The 22996-nt window shown below is 39.2% G+C and overlaps 1 protein-coding gene across 3 annotated transcripts in view; it reads right to left on the reverse strand.

Moving 5' to 3' along the window:
- FCHO2 (FCH and mu domain containing endocytic adaptor 2) overlaps positions 1–22630 on the reverse strand; it is a 115456-nt gene extending 92826 nt beyond the window's left edge. For all 3 annotated transcript variants that reach the window (XM_070233489.1, XM_070233488.1, XM_070233487.1), the window contains exons 1-2: positions 22385–22630; positions 8658–8749 (exon numbers count right to left, since the gene is read on the reverse strand). In XM_070233489.1, coding sequence (XP_070089590.1) covers positions 8658–8749; positions 22385–22606 — 314 coding nt within the window. In that variant the 5' untranslated portion in view covers positions 22607–22630. The remainder of the gene's footprint in view (positions 1–8657; positions 8750–22384) is intronic.
- Positions 22631–22996: the final 366 nt, after the last annotated feature.

Raw genomic sequence — 22996 nt, forward strand, 5'->3', positions numbered from 1 at the left:
AAAGAACATACAACACCAAGAGTGAACCCCAAGGTAAATTACGGACTTTGGGTGATTATGATGTGTCAACGTAGGTTCATCTTTGATAAAAAAAAAAATGTACCATTCTGGTGAGTGATGTTGACAATGGGGGAGGCTATGCATGTGTGGGAGCAGGGAGCATATGGGAAATCTCTGTACCTTCCTCTCAATTTCACTGTAAACCTAAAACTGCTCTAAAAGAACAGTCTTTAAAAAAAATTTACCAACTAGAATTCCACACCCAGCAAAAATATAACTGACAGCGAACGTCCAACGGAATAATGGATCTAGGTGACGATCATCAGGTGCTGCCAGCACGACACAACAGACACAGACAGTACGTGCCTCCGAGGGAAGTGTACGCCACCTATGAAGCATTCTCGTCAAACACTGAACTAAATTTCATCAAGCTACTAGCTGTGAATGTCCATTTACAGGAAATACAAGGGTAAAGGAAAACGTTAAATAAAACTATGGCTGTGCAATTAGCATATTCCAGGATGTGGGACCCTCTACAGAACAAACAATCTGGTTTCTTTAACAAAAACAAAAGGAGAGGGTAGGGAGATCCACAGATTAAGAGACTCAAAAATCATATCAACCAAACATAATGTATAATCTTGCTGGGATCCTAATGAGAGGAAATCAACTGTGTGTGTGCATGGGTTAATGCGACAACCAAGGAAAACTGAGCACTGACTGGATATTTGGTGATATCAAGGAATTAATACTCTATTTTTAGATTAGATAACATACTGTGGTTATGTTTTTTAAAAGCCCTTATCTTCTACAGATACATCTGAAATGCCAACAGATGAAACAATGTCTCTGAAGCTGAGATACGCTTCATAACAATTCAGTAGTAGTGGTACAGAATAGACAGAACAAGACGAGCCACGATTTGGAAACTGCTGAAGCTCAGTGATTGCAACATGTAAGTTCTTTATATTAAGCTCATAACTTCTGTATAACTTTTATATATGTTTAAATGGTCCATAATAAAAAGTTTTTAAAATAAAAATAAATTAAAAATGTGATCAGACTAACAAAATTGAGAATTTATCACCAGCAAATCCACATCGAAAGAAATATTAAAAAGATGTTCTTAAAACAGAAGAAAAATGGGGCTGGTCCCGTGGCCGAGTGGTTAAGTTCGCACACTCCGCTGCAGGCGGCCCAGTGTTTCGTTGGTTCGAATCCTAGGCGCGGACATGGCACTGCTCATCAAACGACGCTGAGGCAGCGTCCCACACGCCACAACTAGGACCCACAACGAAGAACACACAACTATGTACTGGGGGGCTTTGGGGAGAAAAAGGAAAAATAAAATCTTTAAAAAAAAAAACACAGAAGAAAAATAATCCAGGGCAGAATATCAGAAAAAAAGTATATAATTTTAATAAATCTAAATAATGACTACACAAAAATACCAAGAATATAGAAGAATAAAATACATAACAACCTGACATGAACAAATGAGCTGCATTAGACATTAGAAAACATTTTTTAAATTATTATTAATTTTGTTAGATGAACAACAGTATTCTTCTTCTTCACGTCCTTAGCTGTTAAAGATACATACATACATACATAAGTATCTATGGACTTAGTACTTTGATGCCAGGCCACTGCTTTAAACAAGACTGGCAAAATATTAAAAACTGTTGACACTTTATTATAGTTCACTACTTGGTGGTTTATAATATTTTCCTTATTGGGGCTGGCCCCATGGCCGAGCGGTTAAGTTAGCGTTCCGCTGCAGGCGGCCCAGTGTTTCGTTGGTTCAAATCCTGGGCGCGGACATGGCACTGTTCATCAAACCACGCTGAGGCAGCGTCCCACATGCCACAACTAGAAGGACCCACAACAAAGAATATACAACTATGCACCGGGGGGCTTTGGGGAGAAAAAGGAAAAAATAAAATCTTGAATATTTTCCTTATTTTTTTGACTAAGTTTGAAATTTTCCATAATAAAAAGTTAAAGAGAGGCGGCTGACCCAGTGGTGTGGTGGTTAAGTTTGTGCACTCTGCTTCAGCAGCCTGGGGGTCACGAGTTCAGATCCCAGGCATGGAGCTAGCACAATGCTCATCAGCCATGCTATGGCAGCATCCCACATATAAAACGGAGGAAGACTGGCACAGATGTTAGCTCGGGGACAATATTCCTCAAGCAAAAACAAGAGGAAGATTGGCAACACATGTTAGCTCAGGGCCTACCTTCCTCACACACACACAAAAAAAGTTAAAGAAATACACAACAAAAATAGCACATAAGTGTATATTTCCATAATGAAAAGGTTTTTAAAAACGGAAAACTTTTAATTTCCATAGTAATAAGTTAAACACACACACAAATGGCATATAAGGCATATAACTCAGGAAGAAGGTGAAAGTACCAATTATTATTAGAAGTTAAGAGGTCAAGGAAGCATGTTATAATCTCCAGGATAACCACTAAAAGAACAGTAAAGGAGATTATTACTTCCAACGTAATAAAAGAAAATGGATTAAAAAAAAGAAAAAAGCCAAAAGGCAAGAAAGAGGAAGAAAAAAATATAAACAATTACAAAAATAGTAAAGGGGTTGGCAAACTATAGCATCATTAACAAATTTTGCCTGTTGCTTGTTTTTGTAAATAAAATCTTATTAGAACACAGCCAGGCCCATTTACTTACGTGCTGGTCATGGCTACTTTTGTGCTAAAACAGCAGAGATGAACAGCTGCAACACCGGTCAGATGGCACACAAAGCCTAAAACACTTACTTTCTAGACTTTCAAAGAAAAAGTCTGACAACCTCTGAGACAACAGATTTGAACCCAAATATATCTTCAATTACACTGAATGCAATGGACTAAATGCTTCAATTAAAAGACAAAGACTGTCCAAATGGCCTTAAAAATATAAGAAAGAAGCAAATCTAAACCACAAGGACACACCAAAAAAGAAAAAATACATAGACCATGCAAACACTAACCAAAAGCAAACTGACGACACTACAGTAACAAGGTAGACTGCAAGGCAAAACACTGCTGGAGACATCAACGGACACTTCATAACAAGAAAGAGCTCAACTCACCCGAAGACGCAACAGTCCTAAATCTGTGTCCACCTACTAACATGGCCTCAAATGTATAAAGCAAAAACTGACATAACTACACAGATAAATAGACAAAAATCAACTCACATTGAGAGATTTTCAATACAGCTCTCTCAGGAACTGATAAAAAGAGCAAGATAAAAAAACAAAAACCAGTGAGGATATATTAGAGTTGAACAACAGAATTCACAAACTTAACCATGACCGATACATATAGAACAGTATATCCAACAAATGCAAAATACAGTCTTTTTAGGCACATGCAGATATTTACCAAAATTGACTCTATCCTGGTCCATAAACCAAGCGTCAACAAATTTCAAAACACTGAAATCATACAAAGTCTGTTCTCTAACCACAATGCAGTTAAGCTTGAAATCAATAGCAAAAATATACCTTAAAAATCAACGTGTATTTGGAAATTAACAAATACACTTCTAAATAACCCAGGGAGGCAAGGAAGAAAGCACAACGAAATTTAAAATATATTTAAAGTAAATCTAATGAAATTCCATTTCTCAAAATTAGTGAGGTGCAACAAAAGCAACACGTGAGAGAAATTTACAGACGAATATATCAGAAAAGAAAAAAAGCTGAAAGTCACTAGGTTAAGCATCCGTCTCAAAAAGTTAGAAAAAGAACAGCAAAGTGAACACAAAGACAAAGGAAATAAGGATCAGAAGTTAGCAAAATAGAAAATAAATATACAAAAAGAGAGGATCAACAAAGCTAACAGTTAGTTCTCTGCAAAAACTATTAAAACCAACAAACGCCAAATAAGACTGAGCATGAAAAAGAGAGAAGGCACAAATAACCAATGTCAGATGAAAAGTGGGACATGAGTACAGATCCTGCAGATATTAAATAAGTTCAGAAAAGGATATTAAGAATAATTTTGCCAATAAACTTGAAAATTTAGATAAAATGGAAAAATTCCTTAAAAATATAACAAACTCACAGAAGAAATGAAATATATGAATAGTCTTCTAACTATTAAAGAAATTAAATATGTAATTTAAAACCTTCCTACACAGATAATTCTAAGCCCAGATGGCTTTACCAGCAAATTCTATGAAACACATAAGGAAGAAACTATCCACAAATTTTTCCAGAAAATACAAAAATAGAGGGTACTCCTCAACTAATTTTATGAGGCCAACAAACTTTGATCCCAAAACCTAATAAGGACATTTATAGAAAGGAAAATTTCAGACCAATCTCACTCACAAATATAGATGCAAAAAACCCTAAGTAAAACAGCAGCAAACTCATCCACCAATATATAAAAAGGACAATACATCTCCACAGAGTTGAGTTTATACCAGGAATGGGAAGTTAGTCTAACATTCAAAATCCACTGTAATTCAGAATAAGAAGAGGGGAAAAAAAAGGAAAGAAAACCATATCTCAAGAGATGCAGGAAAAGTATTCGACCAAATTCAACATCTGTTCATGACAGAAAAGAAAGTAGCAAATAAAAGGGAATTTTCATAATCTGATAAATAATAGGAAAAAACCCTAGAATAAATATATCACATGTAAGAATGAAACGTGGAACTGGGAACAAGACAAGGATGCCTACCATCACCATTTCTACTCAACATTACACTGGGGGTATTAGCCAGTACAATACATCGAGAAAAAGAAATAAAAGGTATAAGGATTGGAAAGGGAGAGATAAAACTGTCATTTACAGAAGATTATTATACACAGAGAAAACCCAAAAGAATCTACAGATAAATTATCAGAATAAGCAAGAATTGCCAGGTTTCTGAACACAAAGTCAACATATAAAAATCAAGCGCATTTCTATAAATTTGCAACACATAACTGACAAAGTGACTTTACCCAGAATACATAAAGAATTCCTTCTATTGTTTTTAAAAGGGGAGGAGGTCAGAAAAAATAGATAAAAGATTAAAACGCAAATGACCGATAAACATATGAAAGGATGCTCAACCTCATTAACCATCAGGGAAATGCAAATTAAAGTCACAATGTACTACTATCAGAATGGCTCAAATTAAAAGCCTGACAACACCAAGTGTTGATAAGGACGTGGAGCAACTGGAGCTCTCAATCAAGGCTGCTGGTGGTGTATATTGGTGCAACCACCTTGGAAAATTCTTTGGCATTGCCCACTAGAGTTGAACATACACATACTCTATGACCTGGCAATTCTACTCCAGGGTATACACCTTACATAAACATGTATAGATGTGTATCAAGACACATGTGCAAGAATATTCAAAGTAATATTATCTGTAACAGTAAAAAACTGGAAACAATCCAAATGTCCATCAACAGCAGTAGACAAATACATGTTGCTATATTTATACAATTTAATATTAGTGTCGTAAATGAACTATCCTAAACTCAATACAAATGAATCTCTCAAACAGTGCTGAGTAAAGGGAGTCAGACAAAAGAATACCTACTATATGATTAAACTGATATACTCAATACAAAGTTCAAAAAACAGGGATAACTTCCTTTGACAGATGATGGACAAACTGTGATATAGCCATAAATAGAATGCTACTCGACAGTAAAAAGGAATGAATTGTTGATACATGAGACAACATGGATCAATCTCAAAATAATTATAATAAGTGAAAGCACCTGACAACAGAGTACATCCTGTATGATTCCATTTATATAAAATTCTACAAAATGCAAACTAACAAGAGTCAGAAGCACATGAGTGGTTGCTTAGGGATGAGGGCATAGAGGAGGACCAGGAGGGAGAAATTACCAAGGGGATGATGAACATGTTCACTATCGTGATTGTGGTCATGGTTTCCTGAGTGCATGCATACATCAAGATGTACCAAATTGTACACTTTAAGTATGTGCAGTATACTCTATGTATTATACCTCAATAAGGCTGTTGGAAGGGAGGGAGGAGGGGAGTAGAGAAGTGAGGAGCAGGGGAGGAGAGAAAGAAAGTCTGAATGACTGAATTAGGAAGTTGTTTAACCTTTCTGGGCCCCAATTTTCTCATCTATAACCTGGGACTTAAGAGTTTTGAGAGTTAAATGAGATAATGTATGCAAAGTCCTTAGTGCACAGTATATGCTTATGTGTCTATCTTTTCTTCTTTCTTTCTCATTCATTCCTTCAAGAAATATGAGTATCGGGGCTGGCCCCATGGCCAAGTGGTTAAGTTCACGCTCTCTGCTGCAGCGGCCCAGGATTTCGCTGGTTCGGATCCTGGGCGCGGACACGGCACTGCTCGTCAGGTCACGTTGAGGTGGCATCCCATGCCACAACTAGAAGGACCTGCAACTAAGATATACAACTATGTACCAGGGGGGATTTGGGGAGATAAAGCATAAAAAAAAACCCAGAAATATGAGTATCTAATTGTGCTAGGCTCTGTGCTAGGCACTAGGATACAAGAAAATACTGTATACTGTTCCCCTTATAGGGGAACATAGAAACAGAAACAAGAATGAATAATTACAAAATGTTGTAAATACAACAAAGAGATGCATGATGTTGAGAGAGATTCTAATAGGTGTTTCTGACGTAGTCAGAGATTAGGAAATGCATCCCTGGAGAAGAGACCACGTTGCTGACCTCTAAAGGATAAGCAGCCTTATCTAGGAGAAGACAGGAATAAGTACGGACCAAGCCTGGACTGGAAGAAGCCTGTCAAAAAAAATGGCCAACATCTCCAGAGAGGAAAGAATAAGGAGGAGTCCGGTGTGAGCTAAAGTTTGAAAGGTGGTTTGGGGCCAGACCATGCAGACCAATCTTAAGGGCAACAGGAAGGCTTTTGAAATGGCTTAAACAGAGGAGGTAACGAACTGATCTGTAAGCTGCAGGGGAACAAGAATGAATGTAGACAGACCAATTAGGAGCTTTTGCTGTAGTTCAGGCAAACAACAGCTCAGATCAGGGTAGTGAAGTTAGAGATTCATTCTATCAAACAATCTGTACTGAGGGCCTACTAAGGGCCAAGCACCATCTCAAGCGCAGGCGAAAGACCAATAAGCAAAAACCAAAAAATCCCTGCCCTGTGGGGTTTCTGTTCTGGTGCAGCAAGACAGAGAGACAAGTAAACAGGTCAACTATCACTCGAATAAATAAGTCAACTATCACTCCTATCAGACAGCTGTAAGCGCTATGAAGGAAAATAAAGTGGGGAGGGGAGGAGAAGGCAGGTGGTCTCACTGCCCACACGGCCACCAGGGGCTCAGACTCCGCGCAAAGAAGGGAGACCCAGGAGTCCTGGACTTCTTCTGGGGACTGACCTAAACAGGCTAACAAGCATAATGACAGCTGCCCTGATGGCCTCAGGTAGACAGTGACAGCAGTGACGTAAGCACTAGGGGAGAAGGAAGGCAAGGGGACACGCCAGGAGATGCAGAGTTCTGGGGCCTCTCCTTTCCTCCTGCCAGTGACGATGCAGAAGCCAGTGAGGGACAGCCTTCTCTGCAGCACTGGCGCTTCTGGATCCCTCTTAACTCCGTTAGAGAGGTGACAGCCGGGACAGGATGGGTCTTACAGGAAACCGCTTGTTCCCCACTTCCTAGCAGCCTGTAACTCCATGAAGGCAGGAGCTTTATCTTTATCACCATATTCCCAGAATCCAGACAAGTACCTGGCGCATAGCAGATACAGGATACAGAATATAGAAAGAATAAATGAACAGAGTATTCTACCCTAAAAGGAGAGCATCCCTATATTGTCACGGTTAAGATTTTAAATGTGGTCATACAAAAATTACCAAGTGGGGGTTACCACAAAACAGCTTTAATCAAATCAAACTGCACTGATTTTTAATAGTTTTTCAATTGACTATTATATTCTAAGAGTCTTAAAAACCATCACATTTTATAAATTTGCAGAATTTAAAAATACATATTTAGGACTTTTTAAAAATAAAAGTTATAATAATACATTACTAAACTCCAAGTTCAGAAAACTTAGTCATTCCAAATTATTTTACTGTGTTTACTTAATGACATGTTTAAAGACATGGTAATATTTTATCCTACAAAATTAGTCAACTTTTCTATTCTATCACCTTGCTAGTACATCCAATGAAAAATATGTAGATAATATTTTGAAGTGGTGATTTGCAAACCAGGAGTTCAACACCACCACCTGGAGCCACTATTTAGCCCTCAGTGTGCAGATGACAGAAAACCACTACTTTATAGTATACTTTTTTTTTTTTTGGTGAGGAAGATTCACTCTGAGCTAACATCTATTGCCAATCTTCCTCTTTTTTTTTTTCTCACTTGAGGAAGATTAGCCCTGAGCTAATATCTGTGCCAACCTTCCTCTATTTCGTATGTGGGTTGCCACCACAGCATGGCTGACAAGTGATGTAGGTCCATACCCGGGATCCCAACCCACGAACCCAGGCCACTAAAGCAGAGTGCACCAGACTTAACCACTACACCACAGGCCCAGCCCCTCTAGTATACTTTCAAAAAGTATACTTGACTACTTCAATCCAAATCCAACTAATAAACAATCATTTTATTGTTAAATCAATTTATAAAAAAAGAAAACACATACCTTTCTCTTACAAAATCTGCCAGTTCTTTTGTTGATATCTGTCCATGTTTCATATTATGGTAAAGGACATCAAAGCCACTATTTTTTTCCCCCTAAAATTTAAAAATATTTTTAGTTTAACAAAAAAAAATCAAAATGACTTAAGAATAACCATTGTTGCTCACTGTATGCCTTTGAACTGTATCAAAGGAATACTATAAGCTTTGACAAAGTTTACAATTCATTATATATACATATACACAAATTCACACACACATGTACACACACTGTAATCACTCATAAGGGTACATTAATCAAATTCACAAATTCACACACACGTACACACTCTGTAATCACTCATAAGGGTACATTAATGAAATTCACAAATTCACACACACATACACACTCTGTAATCACTCATAAGGGTACATTAATGAAATTCACAAATTCACACACACATGTACACACTCTGTATCACTCATAAGGGTACATTAATGAAATCAAGTCTGAAATTTTAAGGAATAATATACAGCCTAATTTGAAAAGATAAACATGGGCCTGTTAGGCACATCACCAAATCCCACCTCAATTCCTCTAACAGACAGTGAGGGAGTCCTGATCACTGAGCTCCAAGTCCGTGCTGTAAAATAACTCAATCTTGATTTCTGAGTCAGGACAGCATGTTACTAATTACACAAGCATTGAATACCACAAAATACTTTATGATCACTAACATAAGTCTTTCAGTAAACTTGAACCAATTGAGGAGAGAGAAAGGAGATAAAATCTTAACAGAGAAGCAGTACAGTCTATTGACTAGCCCTTAACTGATGGGAAAGAACAGAACCAGACCCCTTACCCAATCCTAGAAAACCTTTCCTGCCGTCTAACCCAAGAAATGCTAAATGAGCAAGTCAGAGCAAAGAAACATTAAAAGTATCAATTTCACAGGTGAAGTAAGACTCTTAACAAACTAAGCTAACAGCTCTCTTCAAAATTAGCAGTTTTTCTCAGTGATCAGAAAATAATGAAGAACTGAATATATCTGTTGGAAATAGAAAGCAATACCGTAAGCAAGAGTTATGTAATCTGAAACCTTATTTTTCCACAGTTCACCAAAAACAGGAAACATATCATAGGAACTTCCAGTTATATTGAAGTGATCCCTAATAAAACTCATCAGCAAACAGAGCAAGTACCTAATTAGTCTGCCATACATATAATTAAATTAAAATGTCTTATTTGTAATGAGATAATATAAACAATATCCTTAGTATTTTGAACATCCATTTTCACTTATCAAGAAGAATATAACATAAAATCATAGTCTCTTATGAATTCAAACATTTCCATTTGGCTTCTACAATTTTTCATGTTTAAGATAAAGAAAAAATTTATTATCTAACTTTCATTTGTTACTTTCCATGGGTTTTTCACCCAAATTTATTCCAGCCAACATAAGAATATTGTCTGAGGTAACCGTTATCACTAGTCTACAGCAAGCAAGAGTAACACCATCGTGCATATCAGTAAACAAAGCCCTGAAGGGCCAGAACCCTCGGAGAGATCCATTCCATCTGAATATAAGAGAGAAACCACACGATTAGACTGTCCACCCACTCCCACTACAGACAAGAACCTCGAACAAGCGAACTGAAACAAAACCAAACCTGAAACGTCAAACCATAAAACCCAAAGCCCAAAGCCCTCACGCCCCACAGCTCTCACCTGACACCTACTAGTTCTCACCTGCACACAATTCTCACAGCTCAGGCTACCTGGGTTCCCAACGTGCATCTGCATATTTAAAGGACAAATCAGATGAGTGGGCAGTAAAGGGCCAAACAGGCAGGCAGACTCACAGAAGAAATAATATTTATCAAGCTTACAAGGGGAAGAACAAAAACCTGTCTTTTTTTAAAAGGAGCCAGACCTTTTTAAAAGGAGACTAGAACTTGGAGACCATATAGTGACTGGGGCAACAAGGTCCTGAGCACTTTGTTTCACTGTTATAGCACTGCAAACATTAAGCAATCAAGAAAAGGTTAAATTACATCTAGAAGTCTGGGTTCTTATTAAGAAGTCCTTGAAGGACTTATTTGGGAAACTCAGATATCCAAACAGCATATTACTTAAAACTCCCAATGGAGGGAATGAGGTTTCTTTGTTTACTATACAACACAGTGACAGTAACATAATATACGTTCGGAAACAGTACTGGCTACGCCATCCCTCAGGTCTTCACTTGGAAGAACAAGGAAAGCCCATCCTATTTAAGGATGTGATGCAGAAGAAGCCTGTCTCAAACGACACTGATGACTCAACAAAACACCGCACGATTACAAATCCATTTGTCATTTCATCCTATTCTAGGGATTCATTTACTTACTGAGGTCAAAAAATATAAGTCTGACTGTAGGCACCATATTCTTTAACAATTTGACAAACCTATAACACAAATATTTATTGATCGTGAACTTTGACACAAACCAAGCAAATCATTTAACACTTCAAATGACTCACTCACTCTACACACACACATATCCACATACACATATACCATTTTTTTAAAAAGACTTGAAAGTCAAGATGTCTAAAAAAGAACCCAGGTTTTATTGTCATCTTGTCAAAAACTCACTATATAGCCTTGATAAGAGCTGGCAGGGTATTAAACACACACACATTTCGTGCATACGGAAAAAACACAGTAGGAGACGGAGCCCTGGAGCTCAGGTCTAGACTCACTCGGCTTCAGCGTCTTCACCTGCACCGAACACTGAACATTCTGGGGAAATGGGGCGAGACCACTCTTGAAACCGACTACCATAACTCATTACAATTCCGCCATCACTGAGATTACCCAGGACTTCTTTTTTACTAAGAGTACTCCATGCAGGTTCTATAACTTTTATAGTAGCCACCAACATTTTCAGTAAACACTTCTAACTCAAAGAAAGGTAAAATAACAAGAAATACCTCTGAATCATATATTCATTTTATCACCCTAAACCTTGAAGTGGATATGTTCCTGTTATTTTTCAACCCCCTCCCCAAATTTTTTATTTTCAACCAAAAAAAATTCTTTTCTTAACATATTCTGGTATCTCAAGCATGCAGAACTTGCTCTTCCTTGGCTAGCTAAAAATGCATGCATGAACATAAAAGTAACTTGACAAAAAGACCTTTATTAGCAAACAGAATTACAACTGAAGATGTCTTCCGGTCTTCAATATTTTACTAAAACTGTAAATGTTCATGCCCTTTGATCCAGCAATTCTACTTTTAGAAATCTGTACCACAAAACACACACAGAGAGAATTCACTGTAGTACTGTTGATAATAGTGAAAAATCACAATCAACTCAAAAACATCCATTAACATTACTGGTTAAGTAAATGACAGTATATCCTACAACGAAATACATTGTTTTTTAAAAGACTGCAGTAAAAAAAAAAAAATGCAGATTTTTGAGTACTAATTTAAAAAATCTGCCCAAATATACTATCAGCGGAAAAAAGCAAGATGCAATTATTCATAATAGCCAAAAATAACCTAATGTTGGGGACAACCTAAATGTCCACCAACTGGCGAATGGACGGACAAAATGAGGTCTATCCACACAATGGCATAATTCAGCAATAAAAAGGAACACCAACACTGACACATGCTATTTCGGGATGAACCTCACAAACGTTCTGCTAAGTGAAGGAAGCCAGACACAACAAGCCTCACAGTGCATGAATCCATTTACACACAATGTCCAAAATATGCAAATCCGCAGAGAAAGACAGTGGCTTAGCGGCTACCTGGAGCTGAGGATGGAACAGAGCGCTGTCAGCGAACATGAGGGATCTAATTACAGGAGAGCAAAAATGTTCTAAAACTCATTTATGATAATGGTTGCACCACTCAGTAAAGTTAATTAAAAAATCAATAAATTGTACACTTAAAATGGGCAGATTTTACGATATATAAAATACATTTCTATAAGGTTTTTTTTTTTTTTAAAAAAAAGCAAGGTGCAAAACAGTATACATAGTAAGATTTCATTTTCACTAAAAAAAAAGGTTGCCTACTTATCCAAAAGGAATCTGAAGGCATATACAGCAAACTGTTCACAGCAAATTATCTAGGGAAGTGCAATAATGAGCATAGAGTAACTTTCTAATAAAAAAATTAATAATAAGTCAAGTCTTTAATACAGAAGTAACAGAGTTAAAAGCTATCATAACAAGCAGTTTTAAAATGCAATTTTCTCTCAAGTATACTACAACTGCTTATAAAAATTCTGATTATCAATGGTTAGGTTTTTTTTCCTTCTGCTCTAATTTTTAGACTATTCCTTTTTTACAAAAATTTTATTGAGATACAATTCACACACCACACAGTTTGCTCATTTAAAGTGTACAATGCAATAATTTTTAAGACATTTACAAAGTAGTACAACCATCAAAACAATCAATTTTACAACACTATTGTTGCTCTAAAAAAGAAACCCATACCCAAATAGCTAGATTTTTTAAAAGAAGGTATTTACTCATCTGTGACAAGCTTATTTCCAGCTAATTTATTCATTAGCTTAATTAACACTTAAGAGTTAAGTAAAGACAAAGAAATCTGTACACAAGTGTTCGTAATAGCCAAAAGGTGGAAACAACCAAATGTCAATCCACTAACAAACTGATAAACAAAATGTGATATAGTCATGTACTGGAATATCATTCCACCACAAAAGGAATGAAGCAGTGACACAGGCTACAACATGCATGAACTTTGAAAACATCGAGCTAAGAGAAAGAAGCCAGTCACAAAAGACCACTTACCATATGACACCATTCATATTAAAGTCCAGAACACACAGAAAGTAGATTAGTGGGCTGCTTGGGGGAGTGAGGAGGTGAGGAAGGTGAAAAAAGGCATGGGGTTTCTTTTGGAAGTGATGAAAATGTTATAAAATTGACTGTGATGATGGTTGCACACATCTGTGAAGATTACCAAAAACCATTGAACTGTACACTTTACATGAGTGAATTGTATGGTATGTAAAATACATCTCAATAAAGTAAAAAAAAAGTTAACTAAATAATATTTTTATCCTTTTTAATCAATAAATTCTTACAGAGAAATTTTCATTATGAACTGACAAAAACAGCTATTTAACACCATTACTGGTCCAAGAAGGACAACTACAATGGAGGTGTGCGCTAAGATGGATCTTTCTCTGATTTCAATGCACTTTACAGAGAGGTAGCACTGTCACAGAACATCCACTGTGACCTGGGGAAAATAAAATCACGTTATAATCCAATATAAACAAGTATTAAGAATCTTTGTAATAATTCCTAATATGAAGTAGCAAAAAAGAAGTTTTATCCTCCTTGGAAGATCATACAGGTCCTCTAAGAGAACACAAACTTCCTGGCTCCTCTTAGGACTTGACTTTAAGAGGACTCAGGTTAACAGTTTGATGTGTCTTACTTAGTCCAGATTCCTTTTCCCATACATATAGCAGCATGTTGCCTTTTAATATGAAAATGAGATCATACTATGCACATTGTTTCGTACCTAAATTATCAATTAAACTGAAATTTGGCTGAAAAGATAATTAAGTTATAAGTAAGGTCAGCAAGTCACTGAAAACGTTCAGATTTTCTCCTGAGCTAATGTAGAGTCTCCAAGAGAGACAGCCTTGAAATTTCAAATTAAAAAGTTTGGGGGGGGCTGGCCCTGTGGCGTAGTGGTCAAGTTCAGTGCGCTCTGCTTCAGCAGCCTAGGTTCATATATTCAGACCCCAGTTGCAGACGTACCACTCATCAGCCATGCTGTGGCAGCAACCCACATATATAATGGAGGACGACTGGCATTGATGTTAGCTCAGGGAAAATCTTCCTCAAGCAAAAAGAGAGGAAGATTGGCAACAGATCTTAGCTCAGGGCAAATCTTTCTCAGAAAAGCTAAAAAAAGAAAGGTTAAATAAGTCATCACACCTATTTTGCAAACCCAAAGGCAACTTTTTCTGGTTGATTTTATAACATAACTTTATACTTAAAAAAATTTTTTAATAGATATAAAATACAATCTAACATATTTCCACTTGAAGAAAAAAATGTATGTCTCTATTAACAATGCACTGAAATTCCTATTTTAACGAAAATGGAACTGTTAACATACCTGGGTTTTTAACAGCCACAAAAAGTAATGATGGAAAAGTACAAAGCTATAAACCCCAGAGATTTTAGTTAATGGTTTGAAACTTCTCCTTCAAAGAACCTTTGAAAGGCAACAGTAAATTAAACACTAAAAATTAAAACCCTGGATATTCTGCACTTTCGATGAGTCCAAGAGTTGGAAAATAGGCAGAATATAGAGTGTATATTGGATAATCACACTATGAATTAAAAAGTTGATTTTACCTGGTACCCTTTTTAATTTTTAAAAAAACTTGGAGGGGGAAGAGAAGGGTCAGGAGGTGCAGCCGCATGAACAGCAGAAACATGTCTAATCTTCTCAACTCCAGACCACCTCAAGAATAAACCCCTCAGCACCACCACTCCCACCTCCCACACCGGCCCTTAACTCTCCGTCTTACTGACACTCAGATCACCTCAGACGAGTCACTGCAAAACACAACACTGACCTGTGTTTGATAAGAGTCTCACCCTATCCTGCCTTCTCTGAAAAACACAGCTTAAAACATTTCACTAATTCTGAAGACATCTTTTTTCTTTGAAGAATGGCCCCTCTGGTGGAGAACATTCTAGACACTTTTGATGGCAATTCAACAAATACGCACTCACAGCCCTCCACTGCCATTCTGGCCTTGAAAACCGCTAGAAAGAACAGGATGAAATAAATGCAAGCCGTTTTTCTACAAGTAAACAGGACATTCGACCACAAGTGACAATCTCTTCCAGTCAGTGTTCTACTCATACACTGAAATTTCCACACAGGATCACTAAAACTGTTCTGCAGCGCTATCGACCGGCAAGATATCGCCAAGGCAGAAAACGGTGATTAAGGACGCAGAATGAGCAGTGCTCAACAGTCAGAACTACCTGGTGCAGGTACAAAAGTCGCTCAAACACACCTGTTGGTGGAGTGAAGGAAATAAATCTAATCACATTAAAAAATCTCTCTCACCTCTCAGACGCTCCTCCCCCTTAAACGACAACTTTCATCTTTTCAGTTGTGATTCACCTCTTTCACTTAGCTAAGTCCCTAAAGCCATCTAAATAGGTATTACATGGACTCAACAAAAACAGCAGACACAAACACTTGTAAGATCATTTTTTCTTATCTTTCAAATTTTCTGTAATATTCTATAAGTGAATGCAATTTGCATTACTTTCAAAACAAAAAAAAATTCCAGCTTTCTCAAAAACTCTTCAATCTATGCTTGCAAAAACAGAGAAGGCTACCTTCTTAAACTGGCATCTTGTTCACATTAATATGTAAATATCCAGTCCTCATAATTCATAAATGGAAAAAGCAAAACAAAAATTGGAAGTAACCTAAATGTCCAAGCGGGGAGTGGTCAAAAATATTACGGCCCATCCATTCCATGGAAACCTACAGAGTCACGGAAAATATTTTCAAAGAATACTTAATAGTATGAGAAATATGCTTGCTAGTAATATCATTTGAAAATAACAAGACACAAAACAATATAGTAGAACCACTTTGAATTTTGTGTTTCTAAAGAAAATGTTAGAGGACAGAGGAAAAGGCTTTAGATAGTTTTTATTTTTTCTGCATTCTTCCGTGTTTCCCCTATCACATAATAATGCTTATAATTAAAAAGGAAAACCATCTTCACCGGCTGTTGTTACAATCAACTACAAACTAACACTGCTTAGTTTTAAGGCCCCAGCAGCACCAACTTACTTTACTTACAGCGCACCTTCCTCTCTTCCCTGAAGTCAAGGACGTGGGCTTGTCATCTCTCCCATAACTGACTCCTGCAGTTCCATCAAGGAGCATGTGCCCAATGGAACTGACGGAACTGCGTGCCTCAACTTCATCACAGCTCACTAATCACTTCTTGATGTGATCCTCTCTGACTCCGGTCGTTCCAGCAACATTCTCTAGCATCTTTACCAATAGAAATAATTACAGGTCTCAGCTGCTGCTGTGCTGTTTTGTTTCTCCCCACATCTGACCAACTTATTATCTCTGTGGACCAGATTGCACCTAAAATTCTTCGAACTCTAATATTCTTTAATTTTTCCACACTAAGTAAATTTAAAGCCAAGCCCTCATTCCCTTTCCTTTATAAGTCTCCAAAGCACCTTATTTGTATATAGATTTATTAGGGTGCTTCTGTTAACTGTTCTAGAATTATGAAATCAGACAGGATAATCTCAGGAGATACGCCATGACTCAAAAAACTACTTCCAAAAGGCTTATGCTAACCAAATGTGCAGGATGACACAAGCACACCTGTTCTCCCATGCTTTTGCCGAAATAACTGAAGTCGTTCTGAAAGGATTAGACCATTTAGATTTAGGGTCTAGGGCCAGAAAAGAACCCAGACAGCAAATTTTTATCCTTTTCATGTCAATGCTCTAAAATCCTTCCTCTGAATTGAACTTATGCAGACTAAATCAGTGTCAATTTCTCATTTTCAAATTTCACCTACCATTAAGGCAAAAATACAAAACAATCCACCCCTCCAAAAATCAAAGGGCCTCGCTATAAAATTTAGTGCCATCGAAAATACTCTAGTTTTATAATACCTACCTGTCAAGTCTACTTGAACTACAGATAAATCTGTAGTTTGCATTTTCACAGCTTGCTGCAGTTGAATACAATGCGGTCGGGCAATAGGGCCTGGCTAACTGGCTAACAGTTCTACATTTTAACTTACTGTATGTTATTTGCTTGTATATACATAGATTATCTCTGGAAAGTTACATAACTAATTGGTAACAGGGATTGCCTTTGGGGAGATCTTGACGGCTGGAGAGAGGGAGGGAGATTTTCTACTGTATTCTCTTTTGTACCTTTTGAATAATGAACCATGTAAATTTTGCAAAATATACATACATACATGTTTTTTAAATCCAAAGGGATCATACTTTAAGCAGGTAGCCCAAACTACAATATTTGGAAATTTCAAGTAATAAAGAGAAAGTTTATATTCTGGGTTTATATGGTCACCTCAACTAGTTTTCTAAAGCTACATATTTTTTAATTTTCCTATGGATAAATAACCCCAAAGAATATGGGGGGGGCATGGTTGTTAGTCTCTCATCTGTGATACCAAATTTAGATTAATCAAGCAAAAATATAATGTTTTGCATTCCAAAGTCCTATTAATAACAATTCCAGGGACCAGGCTGGTGACGCAGCGGTTAAATGCGCACATTCCACTTCAGCGGCCCAGGGTTAGCAGGTTCAGATCCCGGGTGCGGACATGGCACCACATGGCACGCCATGCTGTGGTAGGCGTCCCACATATAAAGTAGAGGAAGATGGGCACAGATGTTAGCTCAGGGCCAGTTTCCTCAGCAAAAAGAGGAGGATTGGCGGCAGATGTTAGCTCAGGCCTAATCTTCCTCAAAAAAAAAAAAAATTCCAGATTTTTAAAAAACATTTTAATCCTCTCAGTTTATCCATGTAACGACAGATCAAATTTTGGATATACAACCAAGTGTTCCAATTTTGTTTAAAAGTAAAGTATGACAATACCAGTGAAATCAATAGACAAATGAAATGAGACTTCTGTACTGGTTAAACAGTAAGAGAAATACGGAAAAACTTCAGGATAAAAATACCTAAGATAATTGTTGTTCATTCATTCCTGATGTGTTGGCTGGAGATAATCATTAGAAAAAGTCACCTAACTAAAAATGCACATCATGCACAAATATACATCATGACGTGATGTACACTAAAGTATACTTGGTGTCTTTGGGAGAATGCTTCAGATCTTACACAGATTGGGATTATTACGTAAAATGAGATTTATAAGGTATTTAAATCAAGTATATTGTCCCCTTAAATAATTATCATCTATGAAATCTATTTCTTAAAAAAATTGTTTTTTAAATCCTGAATTAAATAATCTGGACTTATATAAAAATACAAAGCCAAGTTATGTTTACATAGATGACAGCAAGAGTATTATAAACTAGTGCTCAACTCTGAGAAAGCAGCAGCACACAGACACTTCCTCATTGGAATGTTTGTCAATAGCTTTTTAAAGTTACATAATCTTTTGAAGGGCTAACAGCTGTTTTCATATATTAAAGCAGCGGTGTGGATTTCTGCTATCAAAATTATTTTTGCTGCCCAATTTTAATAGAAAAGAAAAACATTTTCTACTTGATTATCAATGGCACTATACTTTGTGGCAAAAACTGACTTATCAACAACAAAACACCTGTTGTGTAGGAAGTTTTGAATAGTTTTCCTCTTCAAAATGTAGTTATTAAGTAAAGGAATTTATAACGTAGCATATAGCTTTAGTTAAGAAAAACTCTAAAGAAAAAGGCAGGATGTGCTGCTTTCAAAAGAGCTTGAAGACAGTTTCAATGATTCAAACTTTCCTCTAACAAAATGCCACAACAAAAAGGTTTGTCTTTCCATACGTACGGGACGGGACAAAAACAATTAACAGGTTGTTTGGTTAGAAACCTAGAACTTTAAAGGTTCCCATTACCTCACTTTGACAAGTTTTATTTTGTTTTGACAGTGCCACTTTAAATATTAGGGGAGAAAAGTGAAACTAATATTGTAAGTTCTCTATTTTAAAAAATTATTTTATAAATGATCCTGAAATATGTAAATTCCAAGTTGTTTTAAACAGACAGCTATAAAATTCTGAAAAGGTATTTAGTTTTTAGACTTTCCCAGTTCATTTAGCCCTCCTTTGGAGACTTTTAAGCTCCAGTTGAGAGATTTCAGCCTAAATTCCAGGCTTGGAAGTAAAATAAAATGCAGCCTACTTTAACCGCTCGCACTCAGTAGCAGAAGTGAAGGCCAAGACTGAAACACAAATTAAGACTTAAGATTCTCTAGATTTCAGACATCCAAATTTATTCCTATTCCTCATTAAGAGGGACAAACAAGGGGTGCACAAAAACTGATACAAAATGTTCGTATAACAAACACATGGATAAGAACAGATTACTGGTTACCCAAGGCAAAGGGGATGGCAGGGGAGGGCAAAGGGGTAAAGCGACAGATGATCACGGATGTCCCTATGGTGACAGATAAAAACTAGACTACTGGGGTGAGCATGATGCAGTCTATACAGAAAGTGATATATAATAATGTACACTCAAAGGTACACACTGTTATAAACCAATATGACCTCAATAAAATAATTAAATTTTTTTAAATGTTCATTTCAGCATTATTCATAATAGCCAAAAACACCAAATAAGGCTATGTTCAAAGCTCAATTAACAGAAAACAAATGATAACTTTAAAATGTTAATGTGCAATTTGGAATTAAATTAGCAAACTTCAAAAACACACTCATGGCATCAAAAAATATGCAAAACATTTATGAAAGTCAACTTTTAAATGATCCTTATAAAAGTTTCATAAATTGCCATCATAAAAACTAAAGTCTAAAATTGATAAGCTAAACCTAAAATTCATATGGAAACGCAAGGGACTCAGAACAGCCAAAACCATATCGAAAAGGAACAACAAAGTTGGAGAGCTCACACTTTTCTATTTCAAACTTACTACACAGCTACTATAATCAAAACAGTGTGGTTCTAGCACAAGGATAGATAGTGGAATACAAATGAAAATCCAGAAATAAACCCACGTATCTATGGTGAACTGACTTTCAACAAGGGTGCCAAGACAATTCAACACAGAAAGGCCTTTTCAACAAAGGGTGCTGGGGCAACTAGATACCCACGTGCAAAAGAATGAAGGCGTAGCTCTTCCTTGCACCATACACAAAAATCAACTTCAAATGGCTCACAGAAGGCCCAAATGTAAGAGCTAAACTCTCCAACTCGTAGAAGAAAATACAGGAAGAAATCTTTGTGATTTTGGCTTAGGAAAGATTTCTTAGATACAACAACAAAAGCCTAAGTGATAGGAAAATTAGATATATTAGACTTAATCAAGACTTTATCAAAATTTAAAACTTCTGTGCTTCAAAGGACACCATCAAGAAAGTGAAAAAGATAACATACAGAATGCAAGAAAATATTTACAAAATTGTATATCTGATAAGAGACATGTACCCAGAATATAAGAAGAACTCTTACAACTCAATAAAAAGACAAATAGCCCAATTCAAAAACGGGCAATGTATTTAAACAGATATTTTTCCAAGGAAAATATCTAAATGGGCAACAAGCACATGAAAAGACGCTCGACATCATTAGCCATCAGAGAGATGCAAATCAAAACCACAATGAGATACACTTCACACTCGTCCACTATAATAAAAAAGACAGATGATAAGCGCTGTTGAACACGTGGAGGAACTGGAACCCTCAGGTACCGCTGGTGAGACTGTAAAATGCCACGGCCACTTTGGAAGACAGTCTGGCAGCTCCTCAAAACGTTAAACAGAGTTATGACTCGACCCAGCAGCTCCATTCCCAAAAGAAATGAAAACCTATGTCCTCACAACAACTTGTACAAAAATGTTCACGGCAGCATTATTCCTAACAGCCCAGAAGCAGAAACAAGCAAACGTCCATCGCTGAGGAATGGATGAGTAAACTGTGGTATACGCATAACATGGAATCTTATTTGGCCATAAGATGGAATTTAAGCACTGATGCTTAATGATGATTAAGCCACATCAAGGATGAACCCTGGAAACATGCTAAGCGAAAGAAGCCAGTCACAAAGGACCACATACACGCCCCCATTTACAGGACACGTCCAGAACAGGCAAATCTGTCGAGGCAAACATCTAGACAGGAGCTGCCAGGGCTCAGGGAGGGGAAGGGAGGAGCCACTGCTAATGGGGACAGGCATTCTCTGAGCGGATGAAACTGTTCTGAAATTGATCGTGGTCATGTCCGCACAACTCTAGGAACACGAACAACCCTTCAAGTGTCCAGTTAAATGGATGTACTGTATGGTATGTGAATGGTGCCTCAATAAAGCTGTTAAAAAAAAAAACCTAAGGTCTAGGATCCACGCAGCTCACGGAAAACAAGGACTACTGAAGGCAAACAACGATGAACTGATCGATCACTAAGCACGTCCACCCTCGAGACGCCCAGAAATAAGAGTTCAGGACACAGTCCTGTTCGCCGAGAAGCCGCCCCTTCCATCCTCCTAAGGGTCGCCGACGCGGCCCCGCGGGTACCTGCGACGGTCCGGACGCGCGCGCCCCACGGGGGCCACCTGAGCGCGCCGGCCCCTCCCGGCGGGCCGCCCGGGGTCACGGCGCGAGCGCCGCCACGGCCCCCGCCCGCGCGCTTTGTGAGCAGGCCCCGCGGCGGGCCGGGCGGCGCGGGCTGGAGGCCGGGGGCTCCGCGGGGCCGGGGCCGGGCCGGGCCGCCCGGCGTCCGAGCGCGCCCGCAGCCGCAGCCCGGGCCCGCGTCCGCCGCCCGGCGCTTTGTCCCGCGGGGGCCGCGCTGACAGGGCCGCGAGGCCAGCGCCAGCCCGCCGCCCGCTTCCTGCGGCTCCGCGCCGCTCCCGCGCCCGCGCCCGCTCCCGGCGGGCGGGTCCCCGACGCCCGCGCCCCCGAGCCGCCGCCGCGGCAGGCCGAGGGCAGCGCAGGGACCGCGCCGGCTCCCCCGCCCTCGTCTTACCCAGAAACTCTCCACGAAATGCGCCATGACCATCGCGCCGCCGCCGCCTCGCCCGGTTCCGCGCCGCCCGCCGCCGCCGTGTAAACACGGGCCCGGCCCCCGCGCCCCCGCCCCGCGCCGCGCCGCCGCCGCCGCCTTCCTCCCGGAGACCGGCCCGCACCCTCCAGCGCGCATGCGCCACCTAGCGGCCGCGGGGCGCCCGAGCGGCGCCCGACCGCGCATGCGCCGCGGGCCCCTCCCGGGCGCCGTCGCTTCCTCCGTCCCGGCGCGGGCGCGGCGGCGCGGAGCGCTCTGTCGGGAGTGAGGAGGCGCGGGCGCTGCCCGGGGCCGAGGGGCGCCGAGCCCTGCTCACCGCCGCCTTGAGGGGCCGGGGCACCCCGCCCGGGCCAGCGCGCCTCGAGCCACCGGGGCGACGCTGGGACCGTGGTCAGCAGGGTGCCCTTCCCCGACGGGGACGGAACCCCGACGGCGTCCGGGCCGGAAGGGCGGGCGCCCCGGACCGCGAACCTCCCCGCCGGGCAGTTTAGCAGGAGAGGCCTCCCAGGGCCGTTCACACAGGCCCGCGGTTCGCTTAGCAACTCGCGCATTTTGGAAAAAGAAGTGTCCCACGCC

Source organism: Equus caballus, chromosome 14 (assembly GCF_041296265.1).
Source record: "Equus caballus isolate H_3958 breed thoroughbred chromosome 14, TB-T2T, whole genome shotgun sequence".
NCBI lineage: Eukaryota > Metazoa > Chordata > Mammalia > Perissodactyla > Equidae > Equus > Equus caballus.